Here is a 23,062-nt window from a genome sequence, read left to right on the forward strand (position 1 = left end):
AGAAACAACCTGGGATTCATAAACTAAAATCATATGTTGTGCAACATTTACAAGACCACATTAATGTACAAGACAACATACTCGTAGACCTACCTCTCCATTTTCACATAAGCAAATCATAGATACTATGAGCCCGGGTTCGATTCCCGGTCGGGGCAAGTTATCTGGTTGAGGTTTTTTCCGGGGTTTTCCCTCAACCCAATACGAGCAAATGCTGGGTAACTTTAGGTGCTGGACCCCGGACTCATTTCACCGGCATTATCACCATCTCATTCAGACGTTAAATAACCTAAGATGTTGATAAAGCGTCGTAAAATAACCTACTAAAATAGATACTATGACATCGTAGGCATGGCTTATGTACTAGAAGTGTTGAGCAATGGCACATTACAGCATATGTGGTACAGCTATATATTATACTTGCAACTGAAAGTATCAATGAGAACTTCTACCATGACTGTCTGACAGGCAAATAAGTCCCCTAATGCTCACCATCTTTTCCCTTCAGCTTATCCTTGGTTGGGTCAAAGTTCAGAGTTCCAGCAATAGACAGTGCTGTTACCAATTCTGGAGATGTAACAAATGCATGTGTTGCAGGGTTGGCATCATTACGGCCAGTGAAATTTCTGTTGTATGATGTAACAATGGTGTTCTTTTCTCCCTTCTTCACGTCTTTGCGGTCCCATTGGCCAATGCACGGACCACATGCATTGGCAAGGACAGTGCCACCGAACTCTCGTAATGTCTCAGCCTGAAATCAAATTATTTTCGTACAAGATCTGTCCCACTTCTGATAATCACAGTACTTTGCACAATGCAGAAATTCTCATTAACATAATGTTTCAGTAACTTTAATTTCTTTCAACTATATGATACAGTAAAAGTTTCATCCCAACATAAGTCAAAATCCACCACTGTGGACTAATGGTTAGCATGGCTGGCTGTGAAACGAGCAGGCCAGGGTTCAAATCCTGGTTGGGACAAGTTACCTGGTTGAGGTTTTTCTGGGGTTTTCCCCTAAACCCATTAAGAGCAAATGTTGGGCAACTTTCGACACTGGACCCCAGACTCATTTTGCTGACATTATCACCTTCATCTCATTCAGACGCCAGATAACCACAGCAGTTGATTAAGCGTCATAAAATAACAAATTAAAAAAACATAAATGAAGGTTTCTTGCGACCATAATTCAGAGCATTATTTTTTAAGCTAAAGAACAATGCACAGATATATGTTTACTACAGCAGGGTTCCATTTAATGTCTTCATGGGGATGTAGGTGATATTTCATTTTTTTTTTTTTTTCATTTTTTATTAATGTAGAACAGCTCATGTAGTTTATGTATATTCTTCAAAACCCAATAATGTATATTCTTCAAAACCCAATAATCATGTGTGTGTGTGTGTGTGTGTGTGTGTGTGTGTGTGTGTGTGTGTGTGTGCGCGCGCGTGCGTGCGTGCGAGACATTATTTTATTCATATAATTTATCAGTAAGTTCGTCAAAAAAATTTGAAAACTGATGTGAGAAAATATATACCAAAACCACAATACTTGGTGACTGAATATAAAATTGTGCATGCATGCACACACACATGCAAGTGAACAGTATAAATGGCTGACTGTATTAAATGATTTTGAGGGAAATAATGGCGCTTATAACATTCATAACAGGAATGAATGTGTTCATGTTTATAAATTCAAACCAAATGATAGAAGTAAAATGGGTGTTAAAGATACGATTGTACGAAGTAAGATGAAATAAAAGTACATATGCCAAAAAAATATAATCCCTGCAATTCCTCGAACCTGTCAGTAACTATACAAACAGACCATAATATGTATACAATACTTACAATGCCATCTCGTTCAATAGTTGCCCGGACTTGCTCAGATCCTGGGGTTACATTGAAGGGAATCTTCGACTTGAGACCATGTTTCAGTGCTTGTTTTACAATGCTGGCACAGCGACCCATATCTTCATAGCTGGAGTTCGTGCAGCTACCAATCAAGCCTACAAAATTTCACTTATTTCAGAATGTCAGTTACTAATGGCAGACAAATTCAGCTGCACAATTTTCACTTTATAGCTCTGAAATTTAAGTACATAAAAAAGATCTCAATAGCAACAATAGAACAGATGTAAAATTCAGCTTTCTCTTCTCAGATAAGTACCTAATCTAGAAAATGGATATTGAGAGAATCTTTTGAACTTGAAGGAAAAATAGTGGCTTTGCTTTACCAATTACATAATAGCAGTGTAATTATTTGTTTACATTCTTTTTAAACAATGGGGACTATTCATAGAAGTGAAGCTGCTAGATCAGGAGAACTTAAAATACGCACAGAAAACTGCTATGCCCATCACAATTTCACAAGATTAAATTTGCAAGAGGACACAAATTGCAGATCCTTAATGACATATTGTCAGAGCTGATTCAATTATCTATAAATGAACTATCTTAGAGGTGAAAAACATTTCGAAAAGATCTGGTATTTTCAATGGAAAGTTCTTGCCAGAATTGTCCTTCATTCTATCTGAACTTGATCTCAACAGTGTCAATAAAACCTGTTTATTTGTTGTGTACTCAAAAATAAGATCTAGTCCAAAGGTCATTGCATAAAGGTTAACTGCTTTATCTCCCTAATTTCAATGCACATTATAATAAAAGAAGAAAAAAAAAACAAGCGTGTCAAAGGTTATACATACTTTTTCATTATTTCCTTCATCATGTTTACAGTTTACATTCTTTAACTATTATTTAAAAGACATATCCAAATGCAATAATTTAATATGCATCAAATAAAAGCTGACTTCAGTTTTCTGAATTACAAAGTGTACATCCACATCAGGGAATGGACTATTCCTGAGGAGTTTCTCCTTATGATGTTAAATATTTGTGTTTCTGAACAGTTTTTGGTACGAATATTTTCGTACAGCCTATAACCAAATTAGGTAAATCACCAATTAAAATACCCACATTGACTGTCGATTCAGATTTATTACTCCTGTTTTTTGAGACCAGCACAATCTATAGAGATTCAGTCAGTGAACTCCATAGTTTATTTCACTATTTCAGTAGTTTCTACTACGGATTTAACTGGTAAGATTGGTTCAGTATGATTATATTAGTATCCACAAGGCTGTGAAGGAGAAGGGTTTTGGAGCTCATTAAAAAGAATCCTCAAAGAAAATGAAGATGTTATTTTGATCTCTAGTCACTTTGGAACTTGAATTAGAACAAAAATGATTCAAGTAGATTAAAAGCCCTGAATTACTGGCAACTGGCTCAGTCTTTACAATCTGCGCTATTACTGTACATATGTCACAGAAGGTTAACGTCACACAATTTAACACAGCACTGTACTGACACCATATTGTAATACAGCACAAGACGCAAACAATACTAACCACTGATTGAGTGAGTGGAGACGCAGCCAAGTCTCATTATTAAGACTTATCAACCCTCCTACAAATCACTTTCTTTCTTGACAGCATTAATTAGTTTTTAAACTGCTTCAAATATCGTATTTTCTTCCTGTATTTAGAAAAACAGCAAATTCTTCATTAAGGCTTCGAAAACATAACAGGTGTGCTTTCAGACATGGAACTAATTAACGTCACGTTCTACGTATCATAACGGAATTCTTTATCCTGCAGCCAATAGGAAGGGCTTCAGACACGTGCATTTATTTACATGTGGAGCCTTTTTGTATGAAATGAAGATTAGCCTATTTTTAATTACTGCAGATGACAGATGAAATGAGGGGAAAGTTGGGATGTTAGTGGAATGATAGAGGGAAATGGGAGTACTCCACGAAAACCCCTCTGCAGCATCTTTCTCCACCACACATTCCATCGTGGCCTGGCTGGGGACAGAACCCAGGCTTCCTCGATATAATACTGGTATGCTAGTGCTTGAGCCACAGATGCGACACTGGAGAAATTACTGTACATAGATGATACGCCTAAAACCACTTTTTTCTTACAACAGATACTGAAAACTTCGTACTTCAGTGACGATCTCGAAATCTATGATTTGCAGGATAACAACACTTTCTATAATGAAAAAATAGAAAAGAGTAACAAAATTATGCCCTACTTTCAAAGAAAATGCAATTATGGACAGAGATTATTTTCTTCAAAGTAGACGACTTTAGCCCAGAAAGCAAACAATAATTACCTGGACAACAAAATTACTAACCTATGCCAATATTATGGTCTATGTGGAGAGTAAGATTGAACAACTCACCAGTACTAACAATACTGTTTCACAGAGAACCCACAACTTATATGCAAGTATACCGAATGTATAACAACAGTATTTGAAAATGTAAAGTATTATTTTCATGAATGAACTGTGTGCCTACCTCACTCATAGTTACAGAGAATAGTGGACCAGAGAGGATTTCTAAAGCGACAAAGTAAGACTCACCAACTTTGATGTCAAGAGGCCAGCCCTTCTCCTCTGCAGTTTTTCCAACCTTGGAGATGGGATGTGCCAAGTCAGGAGTGAAGGGACCATTGATGTGTGGCTCTAGAGTGTTCAGATCCAGTTCAATGACCTGTGAACCGAAAATATATGTTGAATGACATAACTAAATACGTTACAAAGTTACAGCTAATTCCTGTATTTATGCATGTAGTGATCCCATTTTTCCAAATAAATATTCCTAAAATTGCAGTACAGCTATCACGTGTACCTAACATTAATGTAAAGACATGATTTCCCTGGTTTCTTGGAATATGGCTATTGTCTCCTTTTCACTCTACATTTCTTCTATCTGTTCTAATTTTGCTTTCTTCGACTGTCTCTTCTTATTTCTTATTATTTTCTTTGCCTTTCTTCTTTCTTATTGAAAATTGACTATTGGACCAATCCGTGGAAAGATGATTGGTCTGTGCTTAAAAAGAAAGTATTTAAACACTCAGAACCAACAACTGTACTGAACTGAAGGCATTTCTGGCTACTGGTTTAGTGCTAATTAAAATATTACTATATTTATCTTTCATACAATCTTGTATTAAACTGTATCTAATTGTGTAGCTCGAATCATATCAATTTTCATATGCTCCCAATTTTAAGAACATTTTAGCAAGTAGTAATTACTATTAGGAAATTTTAGGAATGCAGACCCATTCATAAATATTTAGGAATTACCTTTATTGGAGGTAATAAAAGTAAAAGAAAGAGGATGAGAAGGCCAGGTGGGGAAAAATGAAATAAAAAAGAATGGAAAGTATGAACATCAAGACAGATTTTATACAAACATTATGTCAGTTTCTATTTAATGGTCTGCTACACTAAATTACAAAAAGATGTCCAAATTCATGTTGTAAAGTGCAAGTTTTCATGACTGGACATAAAGTAGTTTAGACTATTTATATCAAATGACATAGTGGTTTCACATTTGTTACTGTGGAAGTGGCCTCTTACACTATGTTAGCACTGCATAATGTTTGAACAAAACTGATCCTGAGATTGTACTGTATCATATTTACTTTTTCACTATGCAATAAGTTTTTCATAACCATTTCAGAATTTGTTAACTTTCCATCACTGACTTCATCCATTTTATAACAAGAACACACAGTGCAATCACCTAACTGGAGTTTGGATAGGTTTCTTTCACTGCTTACCATATTGCAGCCAGCAAATATACAGTTGGCTTTTGCAATCATGTGTGGAAATTCAATTTCAACAATGTTCTGGAGTTGCTCATTGTTCTAGCCTCAAAAAGTATTGCTCGAGACTTGAAAGATTTTCCTACTTCATTTTGTACACCATGGTTGAATAAACTAAACAGCTTTCATAAGCAGTTGTAAAATCTAAGAACTTCATCACAACTAAAATATTGTAGCGGGTTCATCATTATACAATCAGAAGATAGACAACAACACTTTGCAAGTCGCATGAAAACTTTCTCCACATATGTGGACAACTTATTATATTCCAAAGTAGCCTTATGAAAGAAGATCTGAAAATGGAGGAAACTGTCATATGGCTACATAGCATTAACAGAAACAGATCAGAGTAGATCACCCACCCTTTCTACAAGGCCTGTAACAAATGTGACACATTTCTATCACGTTTGTCCCAGTATATAGTATTCCAAATTAGCCATCTCTCCCAGTAGCTGAGCTAAATGTCTCTATGAGTAATGTGCCAAAGCTGTAGAAGATTATTTTGTTATTGCACACAATGTCCACGGTACACAATGGTTAGATCTACCTACATTGCAGCAAGAAAAATCATGATGATGATGATGATGATGATGATGATGATGATGAATAAACTGTGGAATGACAAGGAGAGAAACAATATAACACCATCTTCCTGTATCACAAATTTTACCTCTGAGTTACAAATTTTCTTCTTCTTGTTTGTCCAATGCCTAGGCACTTGACAATGAAGTCATTTGCAATCTTGTACTCCAGCATTTTTGTATGATGTCATCTTTTTGTAGTAATGCTGTGCACCTTTTCTTTGTGTGTTTCATGTTCATCATTTCATTTGCATCACACAATACATAGATGGATGTATGAGAAATTCCTACTCTGTGCAGGTGGCTTTCATGACCTGTTATCATCCTGAACACCATCAACAGCACATTTACATGGCCCCTGGGGGATTATCTCAGGGTTAGTCAATAAAATTTCTAAGTTTTATATTTTGTTCCATCCGAATTTTGTTATTTTTGGGGAGATCTGAATTTATTTTTGATCAGTTGTTTTAGAGACTAAAGTGGAAATTCGTTATTAGATGGTTGTAAAATTTCAGTGCTTTTTTTTTTTTTTTAGCCAAAAAGTCTGCTGTTTCATTTTCCTTTATATCATAATGGGAAGGAATACACTACAAACTTTTTTCTCTGTAGTTTAGTTAAGTAATAGATCATTTTCTTACAATCCTGAATCTTAGTCCCTAAAGTAGACTGCTGTCAAATTATAAGTTGTATGGTTGGCCTTTGAATCTGATGACAGCATTTTGTAATTTAATTTATATAACAGGTTTTGCAAAGATATATAAACAGAAGTAACTTCTCCTTAAAAATTTGTTGTATATTCTCCTACAGAATGGTAAAATGAAAAGGGAGGATACATTCCTTCAGCTCCTGCTCCTCTAGAATGTGAAATAAGGGACCCATCTGTATAAATTTGTAACTGCTCATGTGGGCATCTTGTCTCAATTGTGTCTATAGATAGAGTTATCAAAACTAGTTTATCTGTTTCAGACTTTAAACATTATCCATGAGGGTCAAACTGTGTTCTGTATGAATGGTATTTAATGGGTTGTCTTTCAAATGTTTCAACTCAGATGCCTGATACAGAAAGCCAATGTTCTAGCCAGTGAGCTAATGATGTACTACTTCTGATCCAGATACTTTACTGAATATGGTGATACATGAGATTTTGCTGTGATACATACCTGATCATAGGGAGCATTAGCATCAGCAGTCAGAAGAGATTTTGCATACTTGTCTGCTTCACTGGCAATATCGTCTCGCCTTGTGGCCTTCAAGTAGTCTCTCATACGAGAGTTGTAAGGGAAGAGAGAGGTAGTGGCTCCAATTTCAGCACCCATGTTGCAGATTGTGGCCATGCCTTAAAAGAAAAAAGAGGAGGGCTTGAAAATGCATACACTCCAATGAGATGAACTTTATCTTTCTTTAAGACTAACAAAATCGTCTATGTAATCACAGCCATATTGCTTCTTAAATTCATGAAGACATCTGTAATATGCGAACAAAACACATATGATGATAATAGGAGCTAGTATCCTGCAATGTTCGAACATGAGAGAGGCAACCAAGACATTAAAGACTTCGTTTTTTTCCATATGAAAAACTAATTGAAAGATCTACATCAAAATCCTTAAGCAGTTAAAACATGAGTGGAGGACAGAGAATATTTTTATAAGGTGAAACAAACACGACAGGCCTCCTTCTGCAAAGCAAACATAGGTGACAAACTTGAACCGAACATAGTGCCTATAATGCACGACGCTAATAGGATCAGAGAAGGATTTGAAGCTTTGGTTGTTCTAGTCTATGAAGTGCATGCTGTCCTCTTCCTGAAGTAATCACATATTTTACATTGAAATTATTCTTGAGAGCCAAGACAATTTAAAAATGATCCACTGATCTGTATTTACTATTTTAATGTACTGATTTAATAACAAATGCACAGATAAACTTGTTTCAAAGATGTGTGACATCATTAATAAAGTAAGAAAAAATAAAGGAGCCAGTTCTTTTATTTCAGTAAGAACTTCTTAAGCTGTTTTAGTGGCTATCGATGTAACTTAGTCAGCTAAGGCACCTGCCTGCCGATCTGGAGTTACGCTCGGGCACAGGTTCGATTCCTGCTTGGACTGATTTCCTGGTTGGGTTTTTCTAAGGTTTTCCCCAACCATAAGGCGAATGTCGGGTAATCTATTGCGAATCCTCGGCCTCATCTCGTCAAATACCATCTCACTATCAACAAACTCATAGACGCTAATAACTTAGTAGTTGATACAGTGTCGTTAAATGACCAACTTAAAAAAAAAACATATATACGAGCATTGGAGCATAAGTCATGGCAACTATTTTTTTTTGTGAGAACTGAAGCATGGGTGGAATATGTGAAATATACAGATGAAAGGACAAGAAATGGACAAAATGTACAGACATTTAACAACACGCCAACATTTTGCTCCTCATGTTTATTATGGTTGTTGCCATAACACTACAGGCAGTGGGAAATATAATCCCATATTGTTACCAGCCACCCCTTTACTTAAATTCAGGATTAATTGCTCTGGTGAACAAAGATATTCTTGCTTATGGCTAGTTAAGTACTATTTACGTTCAAAATATTGAGGTGAGCCTTATTGCTCTAGCTATTTTCTTTTAGCATTTAGTGAAAATTGTTAGGACTGTTAGAGCATGACGATTTAATAAATCAAGTTGCTAGCCAGAAGTCAGCATGTCGGAAAGAAATAATTTAGATACGTATTTTGTCCATAATATATTCTAAGCCAATATTACTGATCTGGTACATATGTACAGTATGTATGTATATTACAGTTTATTGCTTAATTAGGTATGTACTGCAATGCATTTATTATGTGCCAAATGTTCAGATCTAAATACGAGAGTTAGTGCATAAGTTCTGGCAACTATTTTTTTTTTTCGAAAGTAAGGGTTGGTATTACAAAATGTCATATGTCGCACGGAAGCCATGCAGTCATAGTGTGTGTCCACAACACATGATGGCTCTGTGCTTGATTGTAATAGAACAGAGAGCAATGTTAAATCAGTTGTCAGTGTAGCACCGTGTAGGATGGATGTAACCTATATCAAAATAGCCATTCTCCATGGGAGGAGTGCCAGAGAATGCCACACAGAGTTGGTAGAAGCTGTCAGGAATAATGCCCTTCCATTCCGGACAGTCGCGAGGTGGGTAGCTACTTTGAGGGACTTTAAAACAGGTACGTGTGCTGTAATGATTCTCGCTGAAGCATTTAGAGCTCCTCCATTCACCTCTTGCATTCTAGTAGACCATTACATTGAACTAGACTTCCTTGCAGAAAATGTTATTTTTCTTCCTGTTCATTCACAAACCCCAATAATGTTATGGGAATGGCTGAAAGAATAAATTTAATGATTATGAAATATTAAAACATTGACACATTCCACTTCTGCTTCACTGCATACCTGTGCAGGAGATAGAATCTACACCTGGCCCATGGTACTCCACTATGGCTCCGGTACCTCCTTTGACAGTCAAAATTCCTGCCACTTTGAGGATCACATCTTTTGGGGAGGTCCAGCCACTAAGTTTTCCTGTCAGTTTTACCCCAATTACCTGAAACAATAACACAATCAACAATAAATCTGAATAATTTCAAGGGAAAAATTGTTCCGGGGCCGGGTATCGAACCCGGAAATTTTTCCCTTGAAATTATTCAAGTCTGCTTTACAGGGAGCTTCACCTGAAAGACTAGATTTGCAACAATAAATCTGTCACTGCAAGTAAATAAATGATTAGAAACAGAGCCAAGGGCAACACCTGGCACACACTCCTTGACTTTATGAGTACAATTACTTTTCTCCCTGATATTTCATAAACAGTCCTAATTTTTGCCTTGTTTTTCTTTGGTCCATTCAAACTCCTGTTTAGTTTTTTGATTTACTGTTTCCCAGGACCATCTAAATTTCTTGCTTCTAATGGATACTGACAAATTCTACCCAGAAATCTACTTCCACTCATTTGTTTATTCAATTTTTCAGAGGTTTAGGCAATAACTTATGACTTGATATTTCATCGTGACCCTTTTATCACCCTCATCAAAAATTTCATTCCTGCTGCTTGAATTTTACTTTCATGTCCCTATTCCAAAGTCCACAGTTTGCTGCCATATAAGCAGTAAATGCCAGAATTCTAAAACACTTGACTTTTTATAGACATTAAGATGATATATCAGAAACTTGGAATTTACTTACATTATTATTATTATTATTATTATTATTATTATTATTATTATTATTATTATTATTTACTTTGCAAATCATAAGAATTCTCTCATTCAATGATTAAGTTTTTATACTGGAATTTTAAAATTGTATTTGTTACTTAATTTAATTCATGAAGTTTTTTGTAAAATTGGAGTATTATCGGAAATGATGAAGAGATTGCCTAAACATCTAAGTATATAAAAAATTCCTTTTATTGAAAATTCGTGTTAAAATTTAAGAGTTATGACTATTTGTCATCTTCTAACAGTAATGTCAAGACACGAACTAAAAAAAAGGTGATATATTACATATTGCCTTTCTTATTTCCGTTTGGATGTTTTCTTTTAATACAAATCTTTCCTGCTGCACACAAATGACGCATTATATTTTAACACCAAATTTTAATATGCAAAAACAGAAATCGAACTGTTCTTGAATCAACTATAAAAGTGAGAAAGTAAAAAAAAAAAAAAAAAAAAAAAAAAAAAAAAAAAAAAAAGCCTCAATCCTCACTCAAATGTAATAGGGTTTTCATTAAAAATAAACTCTATGTCTAAAGAACATTTTGCCCACTGCATGTGCTCATTTATCTCTAATAGGAAAATCTTTTCTCACTAGCAGAATATTTCTCTGCACATAAATAATAGAAACACACTTTCCAAAATATTAGAAGTCATAATCAAATTCATTCAAATATTAAATTCGAGTCTCACTTAATTAGAAGAGCATGTATGTATAAAGAATAAACTTTACAACATTTTTTTTTTTTCAAAAATAAAATCTGGCCATAAATAATTCACATTTCCGTATCTTATTTCACTAAGAGTGGTTGTTACAATTATGAAGTTTTGAAGTAAGGCAGAAAACGAAATGAAATTAATTGTGGAATACCACCTTATGCACATGAAGAAAACTGTTAATCGTAAAGGTGGGTGTCCATGTTATCTAAATGGCTGTCCATGGAAATAAATTATTGTGAATTCTGAATTTGAAAGTCCATATTCGACCTTAGTGCCCCAACAATGATACTGCCTTTTAACCTTACAAATTCTCTTAAACTATTGGGGGTTGGACTACTAGCCTTTGTGATCTGATAGAGAAGTTTTTCTTATTAAAAATCATTAATAATCCGAAAATAGAAAAAATGGACACTCGCCCTTAGTGTAATAAAGTACAGATTTAGAAGTGTGAATTTCAATGTTTACTTGCAGAGATAGATGAATTACAAAATTTATCTAACAGGGAAATACAATTTTTGAACAAGTTTTTTGACCTAGACACCAGACGCATTACTAAATTTTACATAAATTGTCGTTCTTACCCAACTTTATAGCAAACATTTTAAAATTCTTTCCAACATGATAACATCACAATATCATGCATTTGTGAAAAATCATTAAAGGATACATGGATTAGACAGAGAGACATAATCCTGTAAGAGTTCATAGTAGGCCTATACTGAAAACTTAAAATAGATAACAATACTCTATGGTGTAACTGCAGACTAGGATTGCTGCACAGTCAATTCTGCAAATGCCCACAATTATTAATCATCAGCTTTTCTTTAACTAATGCTCACCACCAATATGAAATCCATTTCATTTGCGTTGATTTCCCTATTTCAAGAAATACCTCGTACAGGGCTAATTAAAAACATTTCCCTATCTGAAGACAGAAGTTTCTAATCACTACATATTTCCATTCCATAGCCACATGAAAGACTAGTGCCAAGATAAGCACCTGCCATTTAGTAGTCAACTGCATAAACACAATACAGGATAGGGGTGCTGCATGATTAGTGCTGCAAATCCCCAAAGATGTTATTAATCATTTTATTTTTTAACTGGAGATCGCCATCAATCATGACTCCTCAATTTTTCTAAACACGAGTATGAATGGACTTTGTTCCAGACTCTATACCCTTAAAATATCTTTGATATAGCCGGGAATCGAACCCAGGACCTACTGGTTCATAGTCAAGCAAATTAGCCACTACGCAAAAAAAAGTAGTTTTCTAATCATTACAACTACAGTAATAAACATCATAATCCCAGTGAATGTCCTCCATACAAATATCAACATATGATAGAATCATTACCATGGATAAGGTTTATCAGCATTATGACCTTCTATAAATGAAGCATAACTTCCTTATCTGACTTAATTTCACACTTCAGATATCAAGAATCAGTGCACAACCTTCTACCAATCATGTTTTCCACTGTACAACACAAAACATGAATTTAAAAAAGGAGCTACTGTATTTCATAAACTATAGTGAATTCGAAAGCTGTATTTGATTAAGTACTTTTCTGCTAAAATAATTTTAATGTAAACATAATGCGATGTTAATTTGGTGAGGAGGGGATAATTATCTGCCAAGTGACATTTTTCATTAACCTCTTCCCTTACTATTTATTTTACCAGTTTTGTGAAAAAAAAAAAGTGTCATAATTTTTTATTTTCGTAAAGAGGTCATTTAATATTGCAGAATCACTGTACATCACTAATTTTCTTACATACTTAAAAAATCACTATGAAGTAGACAATGGGACTCAAACAAGTTAACTCGGGTTAATAAATTTTGACACATATTAGCAACCCGAGTTAACTCGGGATAATAAGGGAAGTGGTTAATATGAAAACAGTACAGAAATATTATTATATATTTCACTTGACTTTGCAATGTGAATAATAATAATAATAATAATAATAATAATAATAATAATAATAATAATAATAATAACAATAATGATGATGATGACGACGATATTTTTCAGTCATAATGTAACAGTATCTAAACTTAAGACAAGTAGTGATTACAGTGATAATGGTGGAAATTAACTTTGCTTATGATACAAGTTCAAATAAATGCAATAATATTGTATTATGAAACTAGTCAATGTATAATGTTATACTTTATTGCGTGAGTCAATGTTTAGGAAATGAGCAAAGTGAGTTTCCTAATTTTGACGAGTGCAGTAAGTATATAACAATATAAAGGTGGTTCATACACTACCTTTTGTATGACAGCATTATAAAACAATTAATAAATTAATAACATATCAAGTTTGTAATGATGGATATTTCGATAACATGGTCTAGGAAGAATGAGTTGCTATGACAGCAGTGATGGATTCAAATATTACTGTACGGTAAATGGTTTAATAATATTAGTTTTAGTTAGCACAAGTTATGGCATCATAATAGAAGCCATTACGTTTTAGTTGGCATGCCAATATCTTACGGCATTGGCAGGATAATATAGCATATTGTAGACGATTTTGATTAACAATAATAGGCCTAACAATAAAAATTGTTTACAATGCTGGTGTAAAAAAAATATAAACAACTTTTAACACAATCCAATAGAAAATTTATATAACTCCTCTACACTAAATTAAACCTAAGAGTGTAATAAATTTCTACAGTTGCTATTATTGTTAATAATTCTATTGAATGTTAATAAAAATCTATTTACTTGGCAGGAATGTAATGCATAATTAGATGAAATCATTATTTTATGGTTACTGGGTTGTTACAAAGTTTTTAAGTTTTAAAATTGTTATCAAAATTTAATTTTTCTGCTCTACAGACCCAAAAGCATGAGCAATCCTTCCAAGCTTCAACTCATAACACTATGAAAAAGAATCTCTAAGTACTTTCGAAATGAAAAATTATTTTTTCACATACTGCTACAAAGCGAAAGAATTTCATAAACGATATATAAATTACTTTAACATTTAAAATTGAATAATGTATCAGACTGCAAAATGACGAATTCATAGTGTTTCGTATAAACAAATATGCATGTGTAAAAGTATAGTTTCACTACAGCAAATATAATAGGTGTAGCATGAATCGCGTTCATTTTCTAAAATCACAAACATAATGAATAACAGTATGTCAAATCATAAGATACAACACAGAATCAAAGACATACAAGGCAAAGGATTTACTTTTATGATCACATTACTGCACTTTCCCAGATATATATAACACCTTAATATATGATGACAGGTTTTAATATATATATATATATCTCAATCCCTTAATGTGATTATGGTATTTGCAAGAGATTTCTTAACACAGAAGTTTTTAAGATTTCACTGCAATTACCTACCCTTCACTAATGGGACATTTGTGTTCCACGGTATCTAAGACTAGGCACCAGAAACTAGCAGAAACAAGCACAAGATAAGACCATATGAAGGAGATTTATTGTGAAAGCCAGACTCAAAGAGAGTTGTAGTGCAAATGATTGGTGGCGGCGGCAGTGGTGACAACGACAATGATATCTATCATTGGTCACAATCTTCTAGCCAAGCTAAATAGTATTCATGTATGTATCGCAACAATGTCAAATCTCTCATAAATGCATTCTGCAACTTGCAGCGCCAATTTGTAAATGTTACCTATCAATTCTTTATCAGTAGTATCTGGCTAATGCTTACAATCTCTCAGAAGTTATTTTGTGCATCACAGATCCAGGTCACAGAATATGATCTCTCTCAATATGTGACAAGTCAGCTAGCCAAGCACTATGGCTTACCTTAGGGCATTTCAGTTCCCACGGAATGTTCGCCATGACGTCCACAGCATCAGCTCCTCCCACTCCAATGCACAGACAGCCCAAACCACCACCATTTGGCGTGTGGGAGTCTGTACCGATCATCAGGAGACCTGGGAATGCATAGTTCTCCAGGATAATCTGTAATGAAAACAGATGAGGCTATCAAACACGTTAATAATGTGCTTCATTCTAAAGACGGAAGTAAAGTTGGATGGGTGGGTGAATGAGGAGTGCATATGCCTATATGTGCATGAGAGTACATATGAGTGTGGGCAGAAATTAAAATAATCAGTTTCTAATGTGAAGTATACAGTATACACTTCACAGTAAGGAGGGTATAAACAGAAAGCTGTATCATATTATGTAGTACATACTTTCGCATTATACATTTTACACAGTAACTAATAAAACCGCAGTTTTACATAACCTGATGTCAAATTAAATATGCACAACCACTGTCTTTGCAAATTTTCAAACCTCCCATAATTTTAATTATTACGCCAAAATGATGCTTTCTGTTCAAAGAAATAAATTTAAAGGTTTTACGCTATTTGCAACAATTCAGTTCTTTTACTGCATTGTGAATGATAAACTTCAGTTTTCTGGATTACACAAAAAAAAAAAGCATTCCTCTTATAAATTAGCCTATATTGTTTAGGTAGATGCAAGTCATTAATTTTGCACAAATTCATATAAAATAGTTATTTGTATATTTTTGTTACTTTCATAAACCAATATTTACCTGGACCAACAAATTCATCATCCTTAAGCCAAAATAAATAATAAGCAGCCGTTAGTATTCTTTACACCAAAGTATACTCCGCCATTTAATAACAGCAATATAAATAAATATATATGAGGTAGGTCCTATAATGATCTGTTCCATCATTTGTATTATTATTATTATTATTATTATTATTATTATTATTAGAGGAGAAAAATTCGCTCCGGCACCAGGGATCGAACCCAGGTCCTTGGTTCTATGTACCAAGTACTCTCACCATTGAGCTACGCTGAAGTTCAATCCACAGCACAGGATCGAATACCTCTCTTCCAGTGTTTTTCCCTTTGTGGCCTGACTCCAAGTTGGGCATATACAGTATGTTGACATACATTGTTATTGTTTTTGTATGCACGAAAATCAATATTTAACAGTTATATAAAAGTTAAGAGATTAAGAGATATTAATGGTATACAATGAGATTTCTAGAAACTGATTGCTTCTTTATTTTCTGTATGTACATTTGTATTTGTTTGTCTCCAGAGTCGATTGTCTGTGTGTGTTCACTGTATTTCAGAACTTTCCAAATGTTTTCCACCACATTACATATTAACATAAGTGAGTAGTAAGTAGCAACTTAGTTATATCTAAATCAATTACATTAAAATTGATGTCTAGACAGATATTTCAGAATGTTAGCATTTTTATTATTAATTTGCAATATTAAATATGCTGAATTACAAGTATTATTTCTATACCTGGAGGTATCGCTCCTTTCTATGTTACACAAGGGTCAATTTTTATAGATATAAATCTCTCTATATTTCACATTATGTTCCACTATACTGAACTAATGCTCTTGCAATTAAACCACAATGTGGCCACAGCATATTTAACAGATGAGCGATCTTATCAAAATTGACGTTCAACTTCTTGGCTGCAGAAAGATAATACATCTGATTATTAAACATGTTTCTTAATCTCGAATATTACAAATGACGAAGTAGTTGTTTATAATAATTTGCTCTTTAACATATAACTATTCTTCTCCTCTTTCTTAAACTGCTCACTATGAGCATTTAATGGTTTTATTTCTACTATCAGTATAATATTTATATAAGCCTACATTAGCCAAAACTCTTTGAATGATTACAAAAAATTAAATAGATTATACCACAATTAATGAAATATGGAAACTCTGATCTATTTGTGTCATATCAATACGCAGTGTTAAAAGAGATATCCTGCAAATAACGATTTTGAATATAAGTCCTTAGGAGTAAGCGGTGTTTATGGAAACACCCTAAAATAAATTCAGTAACATCACCTAAAATAAATCCAAAAACATCACCTGGTGAATGATTCCTGAACCAGGCTTCCAGAATCCAACTCCATACTTGGCACCTGCTGATGCCAAAAACTTGTACACTTCCTCATTAATGTCCTTGGCTCGTGCAAGATCCTTTGTACCACCAATCTGAAAGTTAATGACACTCCATTAATTTCATGCTGTCTTCAGTCTTGAGGAAGCAATTATCATTAACAGTAAACATCCATTAACACACACGAACTGCAGAGCAAGGTCAAATTACGTAATGTGGCACAATTCCAAGAAACAAGATAACGCAAACAGCTGCCTGTTGAAATACGACACTTTTTCTTCTTCCAAACCTAAAACTAAGCAGTCATTGCTACAATGCCATTTCTTCATTTGCAGTGCATCACTTGCACAACTTCATTTACAGTAAGAAGCAAATGTACAGCATATAGGTGTTATTACTCGACCAAGGCGAGTGGAGCCGAGGGCATAATGTGAACCATAGCGATGATGCTATATGAACGCAGGGGCAGTACAAATGGCACTCTGGGCTGCAGGACTTCACTGGCCTCGTTCCAGTAATAATAGTCTCATCTTCCAATAGAGAAAAGTCTGCAATTAGGATTAAAGGTAGTTCTTTAATGAAAATATTTTAACATAGGAATTATTTTGAAATTTAGAAATTTTCTCACCAATCGTGAGCTGTCACAAAGGACAAAGAGTACTTAAGCATATAAATGTTTACAAGTTCATTGAACCATTGATTTTGTTTTGACAAATGAAACTCCTACAAGTACAGAGCTGCAAATACATTTTTAAATTAGTGGAAATATACCTAGTTTTAGAAAAAGGTAAGTATTACGAAAAAGTAAAGAATGCTAATGAACTTAGTTTCATTTTGAATATAGGTGATGCTTCAGTAGAGCAACTGATCCTTTCAATGCAGCTAAGGTTACAATCGGAATAATAGATGTAGGTATTCCAAGCCTCTTAAACACATCTTTCATGAAGAGAGTAGCAGTACCTCTTGCTCCAACCAGAAGTCCCATTACTTCAAGTTCTCTTAGCCGCTAAGTTTTGGAGGTAATAGGGAATGGTTGGATTGTATATTTCTTTTTTTCCTTATCCATTCAGCCAGCTGTTCCTCATTCGTTTCGAAACGCACAGTGGGATCAATTATGAAACCAGATTTTGTAAATTCCTTGAAAGCTATTATATCTATGCACCATGTACTTCCAGTGACAGAGAGACCATGTACTTCTTCAAAGGTGTTGTAATCGGCATCTTTAAGGGCAGTGACTATAATTGATCGTACTTGGTGGTGTCTAGCATTTTGCAGAGCTTCGTCATGCGGACAGGATCCCAAGATGTGTGCAAGAGTTTCGACTTGAAGCTTTTTGCTCAGAGTGATCGCATGTGAATTCAATAATTCTTATGAAAAGACAGACAGTTGGAAAATTACAAGAACTTTTCAAGTGCTATGAATACTATTTTCTATATTTCTGACTGCTTTTCGTCCATATTAATTTGGTCTTGTTCTCATGAGGCTTCCTGTCTTTGAATTCACTCATTCAATTTTGGTAATCTTAAACTATTAAGCATGTTCTTAATTTCCCAAAGTATTGAATTTTGGCAATATTAAAAATAAGCTATCTGGTTTATTTCTGTATAGTGTGTTTGTGTTCTTTGGATGAGGTTGCTTCTAGCTTATGTAGCTTCTCTCCTACTCTACATCTTTATCACAATATGACTCATATTGGACTCTACAAATATCATCAAACTGCAAAAATAAAACTACCTACATTCTTTTGTCACTATATACAATTCGTCATTTTTATACAGTGTAAACTAAATAAAGTATGCAGTACACAGAAGTATAAGAACATTATAGTCACTAAATCAAATTAGATCTGTAATTGAATGGCCACATGTAAGAAGAAAACTTCTCCAAAAGTGCGATTTTTAGTTTATTGAGCGTTTGTATAGTTCGTAAGTACCTAACTAGCCCTAAATACCAGGAAAGAATAGGACTTCTCTAGCACTGTCATAGATTGCAATCAGAGTTTCAGTATTCGCAGTTGTGCAACAAGATATGTGACTGCAAAACTGTTTAAACTTTTTCTGTAAAGTTGCACTTTGAATTGATTGCATTGAATTAAACGACCTGGTGTCATAAATTCGCAATGTTGAGAAATATGCACATGGATACTACTACAAATGAAAGAATTTTAATCGAATATCAAAGATAAGAGAGTTATCAGATGATGTAATGGTTTCAAGTCAGTTTACAATAAATTAGTAACTAGGTGCAGTTCTGATGAAATGCACAGTACAGTACTATTTAAAATTCATTATCTTGTAAAGTTGAAAACATTTATTCCTGATGTTATCTCGACACAATGATGTAATCCAAAACATTTTCCCTTTGAGGATGATGAAACCAATACTTAAACAATAACAACTATCCTGCAATTATATTTATCTCAGAAGTGGAGGATGTTGAAAGAAAACAGGCAATGTCACAAAACAGAATTATTGAGAAGAATAAGTTTTAAAGGGATCATTTTACAGACAGTAAATATAATTATTACATGGTGACAATGGTTTTAATTTTCATGTGAAGAAAACCAAGCTTACTATTCTTCTGCCTAAAAACTTTGTCACTCTCATTACTGTCAGGGGCAGAAAACTCAATCAAGTATAGTGAATAGTATGCACATATGCATTTAAGCAAACGACATATTTTCAATCACACTAGCATTTTAAACAGTTATGTAGTAAATTTCATATATCCTGCATTCATAGGTATGCAAGTAAAGGCAAACAAAACCAACCTGTGCCTCAATCAAATGATCACAATGGATGGTGGAAGGCACAGCCACTCGTGGCAGCCCACTAGAGATGAACTGCAACATGGCCATCTGTGCAGTGGCATCCTGCATGGCAACCCTATCAGGTCGCAGTCGCAAGTAACTCTTGCCTCTCTCAATCTCCTGTGTTGCTGGCTCATCAAGGTGAGAGTACAGCACCTTCTCTGATAAGGTCAAAGGCCGGTTCAGCCTACACGTTCAAGCAAAAAATACCATACCAGTTTTTAACACTGCTAAAGAAATGAGATACATTTCTTGAGACAACAGTAATGCTAAAATAAAAGGTATGTTGGTACCAACATGTTCAGATATGGTAAAAAAAAAAAGACTTTCCTTAACTTTGACACACTGTCTGTGCAGAGAATTTCAGAGTAGAAAATCCTAGTAATGTAGGCCAACAAAACTTTTGTTTGGACTGAAAGACTAACACTTGGTAAGCGAAGGGTAGCAACACTATTTTAAATCAGTTTTACTCATATGCACGTCCTACAACTGAAGTACTGCATTTTGGACATATCCAACTCCTTGCACCAATTGCAGCTCAACCAGCTTATTGCTTATATAGAGTGTAAGGGGTATAATTGCACTAATTTTAAGAACAGAATCTTTAAGTTGTAAGTAACAAAAAATTCAAATGTCATTTTGGTGTTTGAATAACAGTTTAGCCAAAAAATAATAATAATAATTTATGTTTGAATCCCACTTACTGTAAAATTATTGGGTAATGAGACATATGAGTGGTAAGATATCAACACGATGAACAAGCCAGAAAAATATACCTTTGTCATTTCTTCGAAAAAAGCTTTGTGTTATAACATACAAAATTAACTGATTAAAAACGCATTTACAGTGTGATGGAACCTTTAGGGAAAGCTGGCATCACTGCAATTAAGGGGTTGCTCAGAAAGTGTACAATGTTTATCTGCGTTTCTATGTTGTACTTCAGCAGTAGTAAGTTTTATGCCAGTCTTTTCATAGAATTCTAAAGGTGAAGTCAATTAAGGACAATGCCAAAATTTACTAATCATGAGTACGTAGGTATACTTTTAATTCATGAGGAATGAAGACAAAATTCCCAGGAATTAATAAGGTTGTTACAGATTAGATTTCCTAAGAAAAGAATGCCAAATCCGAGAATGAGTGTTAGAGATTGGATAATATATGTGATTCCAACCTCTAGAAATCGAGTGCCGCAGTTACTAGCCTACCTTTATATGTCATGAAGTTTATTTTATTTTCTTATTTGTTCTGCGTAGAATTGATTACTGCCTAAGTTCAAATGGAATTTGTTTTTATTTCTTGCATTGTAATTCAGCTGAAAGTATGAATTTGTTAATAAATTTTGTTGTTTTTTGTTATTTACAAACTCTTAATAAAATCGGCTTACTGATGTTGAGACTTAGCCTACTTATGTTTGTTCATTATGAATTGGAAGGTTATCCTCCAATATTCGTAAGAATAACTGCGCATGTATGAATTTACATCTTTAGAAAACACACTAACCTAAAAATCAGCTGTTATCGACCATTTCCTCACTGTAAGGCCTCTCTTTTCAACGAAAGCAGAAGCGAATCCTTTGCTTATTACTACTGCATTAGGTTTCGTACTTTCACATATGTAAACAAAGTATTGCGCTGTTGCAACCTATCCACTTCCAATCTCTCAACAGAAAGTCGATTTTTTCCATAATCATTATAGATAGAGAAACAGTTATTCGAACTTATCTACTAGTTTTGATATTTATTACTAGTTCAAATTAATGCAGTTACACTCCTTTCACCCTATATAACAAAAGGAATCATGGATTCAATTTTCTATAAATTGTGGGAACTACAAAGCAAATTTTTCCATAAGTACTTCTGAACTCTCTGTCATTCTAAATCTGTTACTATTGCATCATAAAAATCTTGAGAACCTCTTTTTTTTAATATTAAATAAACATTCAGATATCTAATCTTCCTCCTACTTTATGTCAAAGAATATCTGCATACTTAAAACAGTAGAAGTGCAATGAAAAAAAATATGTCACTGGATATTTCAAAGATAAGAGAATGAGTATTTACCTTATACAAAAAGAAAAATACCGGTACTCAAAGTATATCATATGAGTGGCGGAGAATTGCCAATTATGAATGGTTTTATTTATATCTTATTCCCTCAAAATCTGTGCTTCAGTGGCTGACCATGATAATATCTTTGAAAAATATTGGAGTGCAAGAGGTCAAATGACTTTATTGTCAAAACGCCTGGCATTAGAAAACAACAACATTTGTGCGAGATCGTGCATATTTGCTTGGTTTCCGCACAAAACCAACCCACGGTAAGTCTAAAATTCCACATTCAGTATTCCCAATCTAACACACATAACAATTTCCCTCTTCTTACCGCTTAAGTGACATATTGATTTTACTGCTTTAGGCTTTTAATATATTATTTTTAGAGACGTTCAATATAGTAATAATTATAAATTGGAAACTTACCATTGCAATTTCACCCAAATTGCACTGTTAATTATTGTTTTTAAATATTTGCAAAAATTAAGTAAACTCTACAATGCCACTAAAGTTATGGAAGTAACATTAAGGAAGCCGTGAAAAAAATCAAGAAGAATTATAGACTGGGGGGAAAAAAAAGGCAGACGTATATCACGGCCTGCTGGAGTAAAGTAAACACAGAAAACATTTTAAAGCAACAATGTTGAAGATAGATATTTTTGTTTTGCAACTTTGCCATCATTGAACAGAAACCAAGATGGAGATTTCATTGCAACTAATTAGAAATTCCTCTTTCAGGTATGTAATAAACGATCTTCGCACAAAATAATGTACGATACACGAGCGGTATGTTTTCTTTCAATTCTCGGAAATTAAAAAAGCTCAACTACGTTTCGCTTTTTCAAACTTTTCCTCGAACATGAAAACTTCAACATACCACTCTTGTAACGCATATCACTATTATATCTTATCCATCATTCGCGATTTTCTTCTCAATGTAATCACTGTTACATTTTCTAGCCCAAAGGAAATGAAATGGATTACGTATTATCTATTGGAATGCATATGTTTTCTTTCATCTATTTGGGG

General features: G+C 34.0%; 1 protein-coding gene across 1 annotated transcript in view; it reads right to left on the reverse strand.

The window, feature by feature from the left end:
• The window catches only part of LOC138706061 (aconitate hydratase, mitochondrial-like), a 43,856-nt gene that overhangs the window by 12,334 nt on the left and 8,460 nt on the right, over positions 1-23,062 (reverse strand). The window contains exons 3-10 of the mRNA XM_069834975.1: positions 19,944-20,169; positions 17,143-17,268; positions 15,050-15,208; positions 9,697-9,847; positions 7,425-7,600; positions 4,434-4,563; positions 1,854-2,011; positions 493-751 (exon numbers count right to left, since the gene is read on the reverse strand). Coding sequence (XP_069691076.1) covers positions 493-751; positions 1,854-2,011; positions 4,434-4,563; positions 7,425-7,600; positions 9,697-9,847; positions 15,050-15,208; positions 17,143-17,268; positions 19,944-20,169 — 1,385 coding nt within the window. The remainder of the gene's footprint in view (positions 1-492; positions 752-1,853; positions 2,012-4,433; positions 4,564-7,424; positions 7,601-9,696; positions 9,848-15,049; positions 15,209-17,142; positions 17,269-19,943; positions 20,170-23,062) is intronic.

Source organism: Periplaneta americana, chromosome 9 (assembly GCF_040183065.1).
Source record: "Periplaneta americana isolate PAMFEO1 chromosome 9, P.americana_PAMFEO1_priV1, whole genome shotgun sequence".
Classification (NCBI taxonomy): Eukaryota; Metazoa; Arthropoda; class Insecta; order Blattodea; family Blattidae; genus Periplaneta; species Periplaneta americana.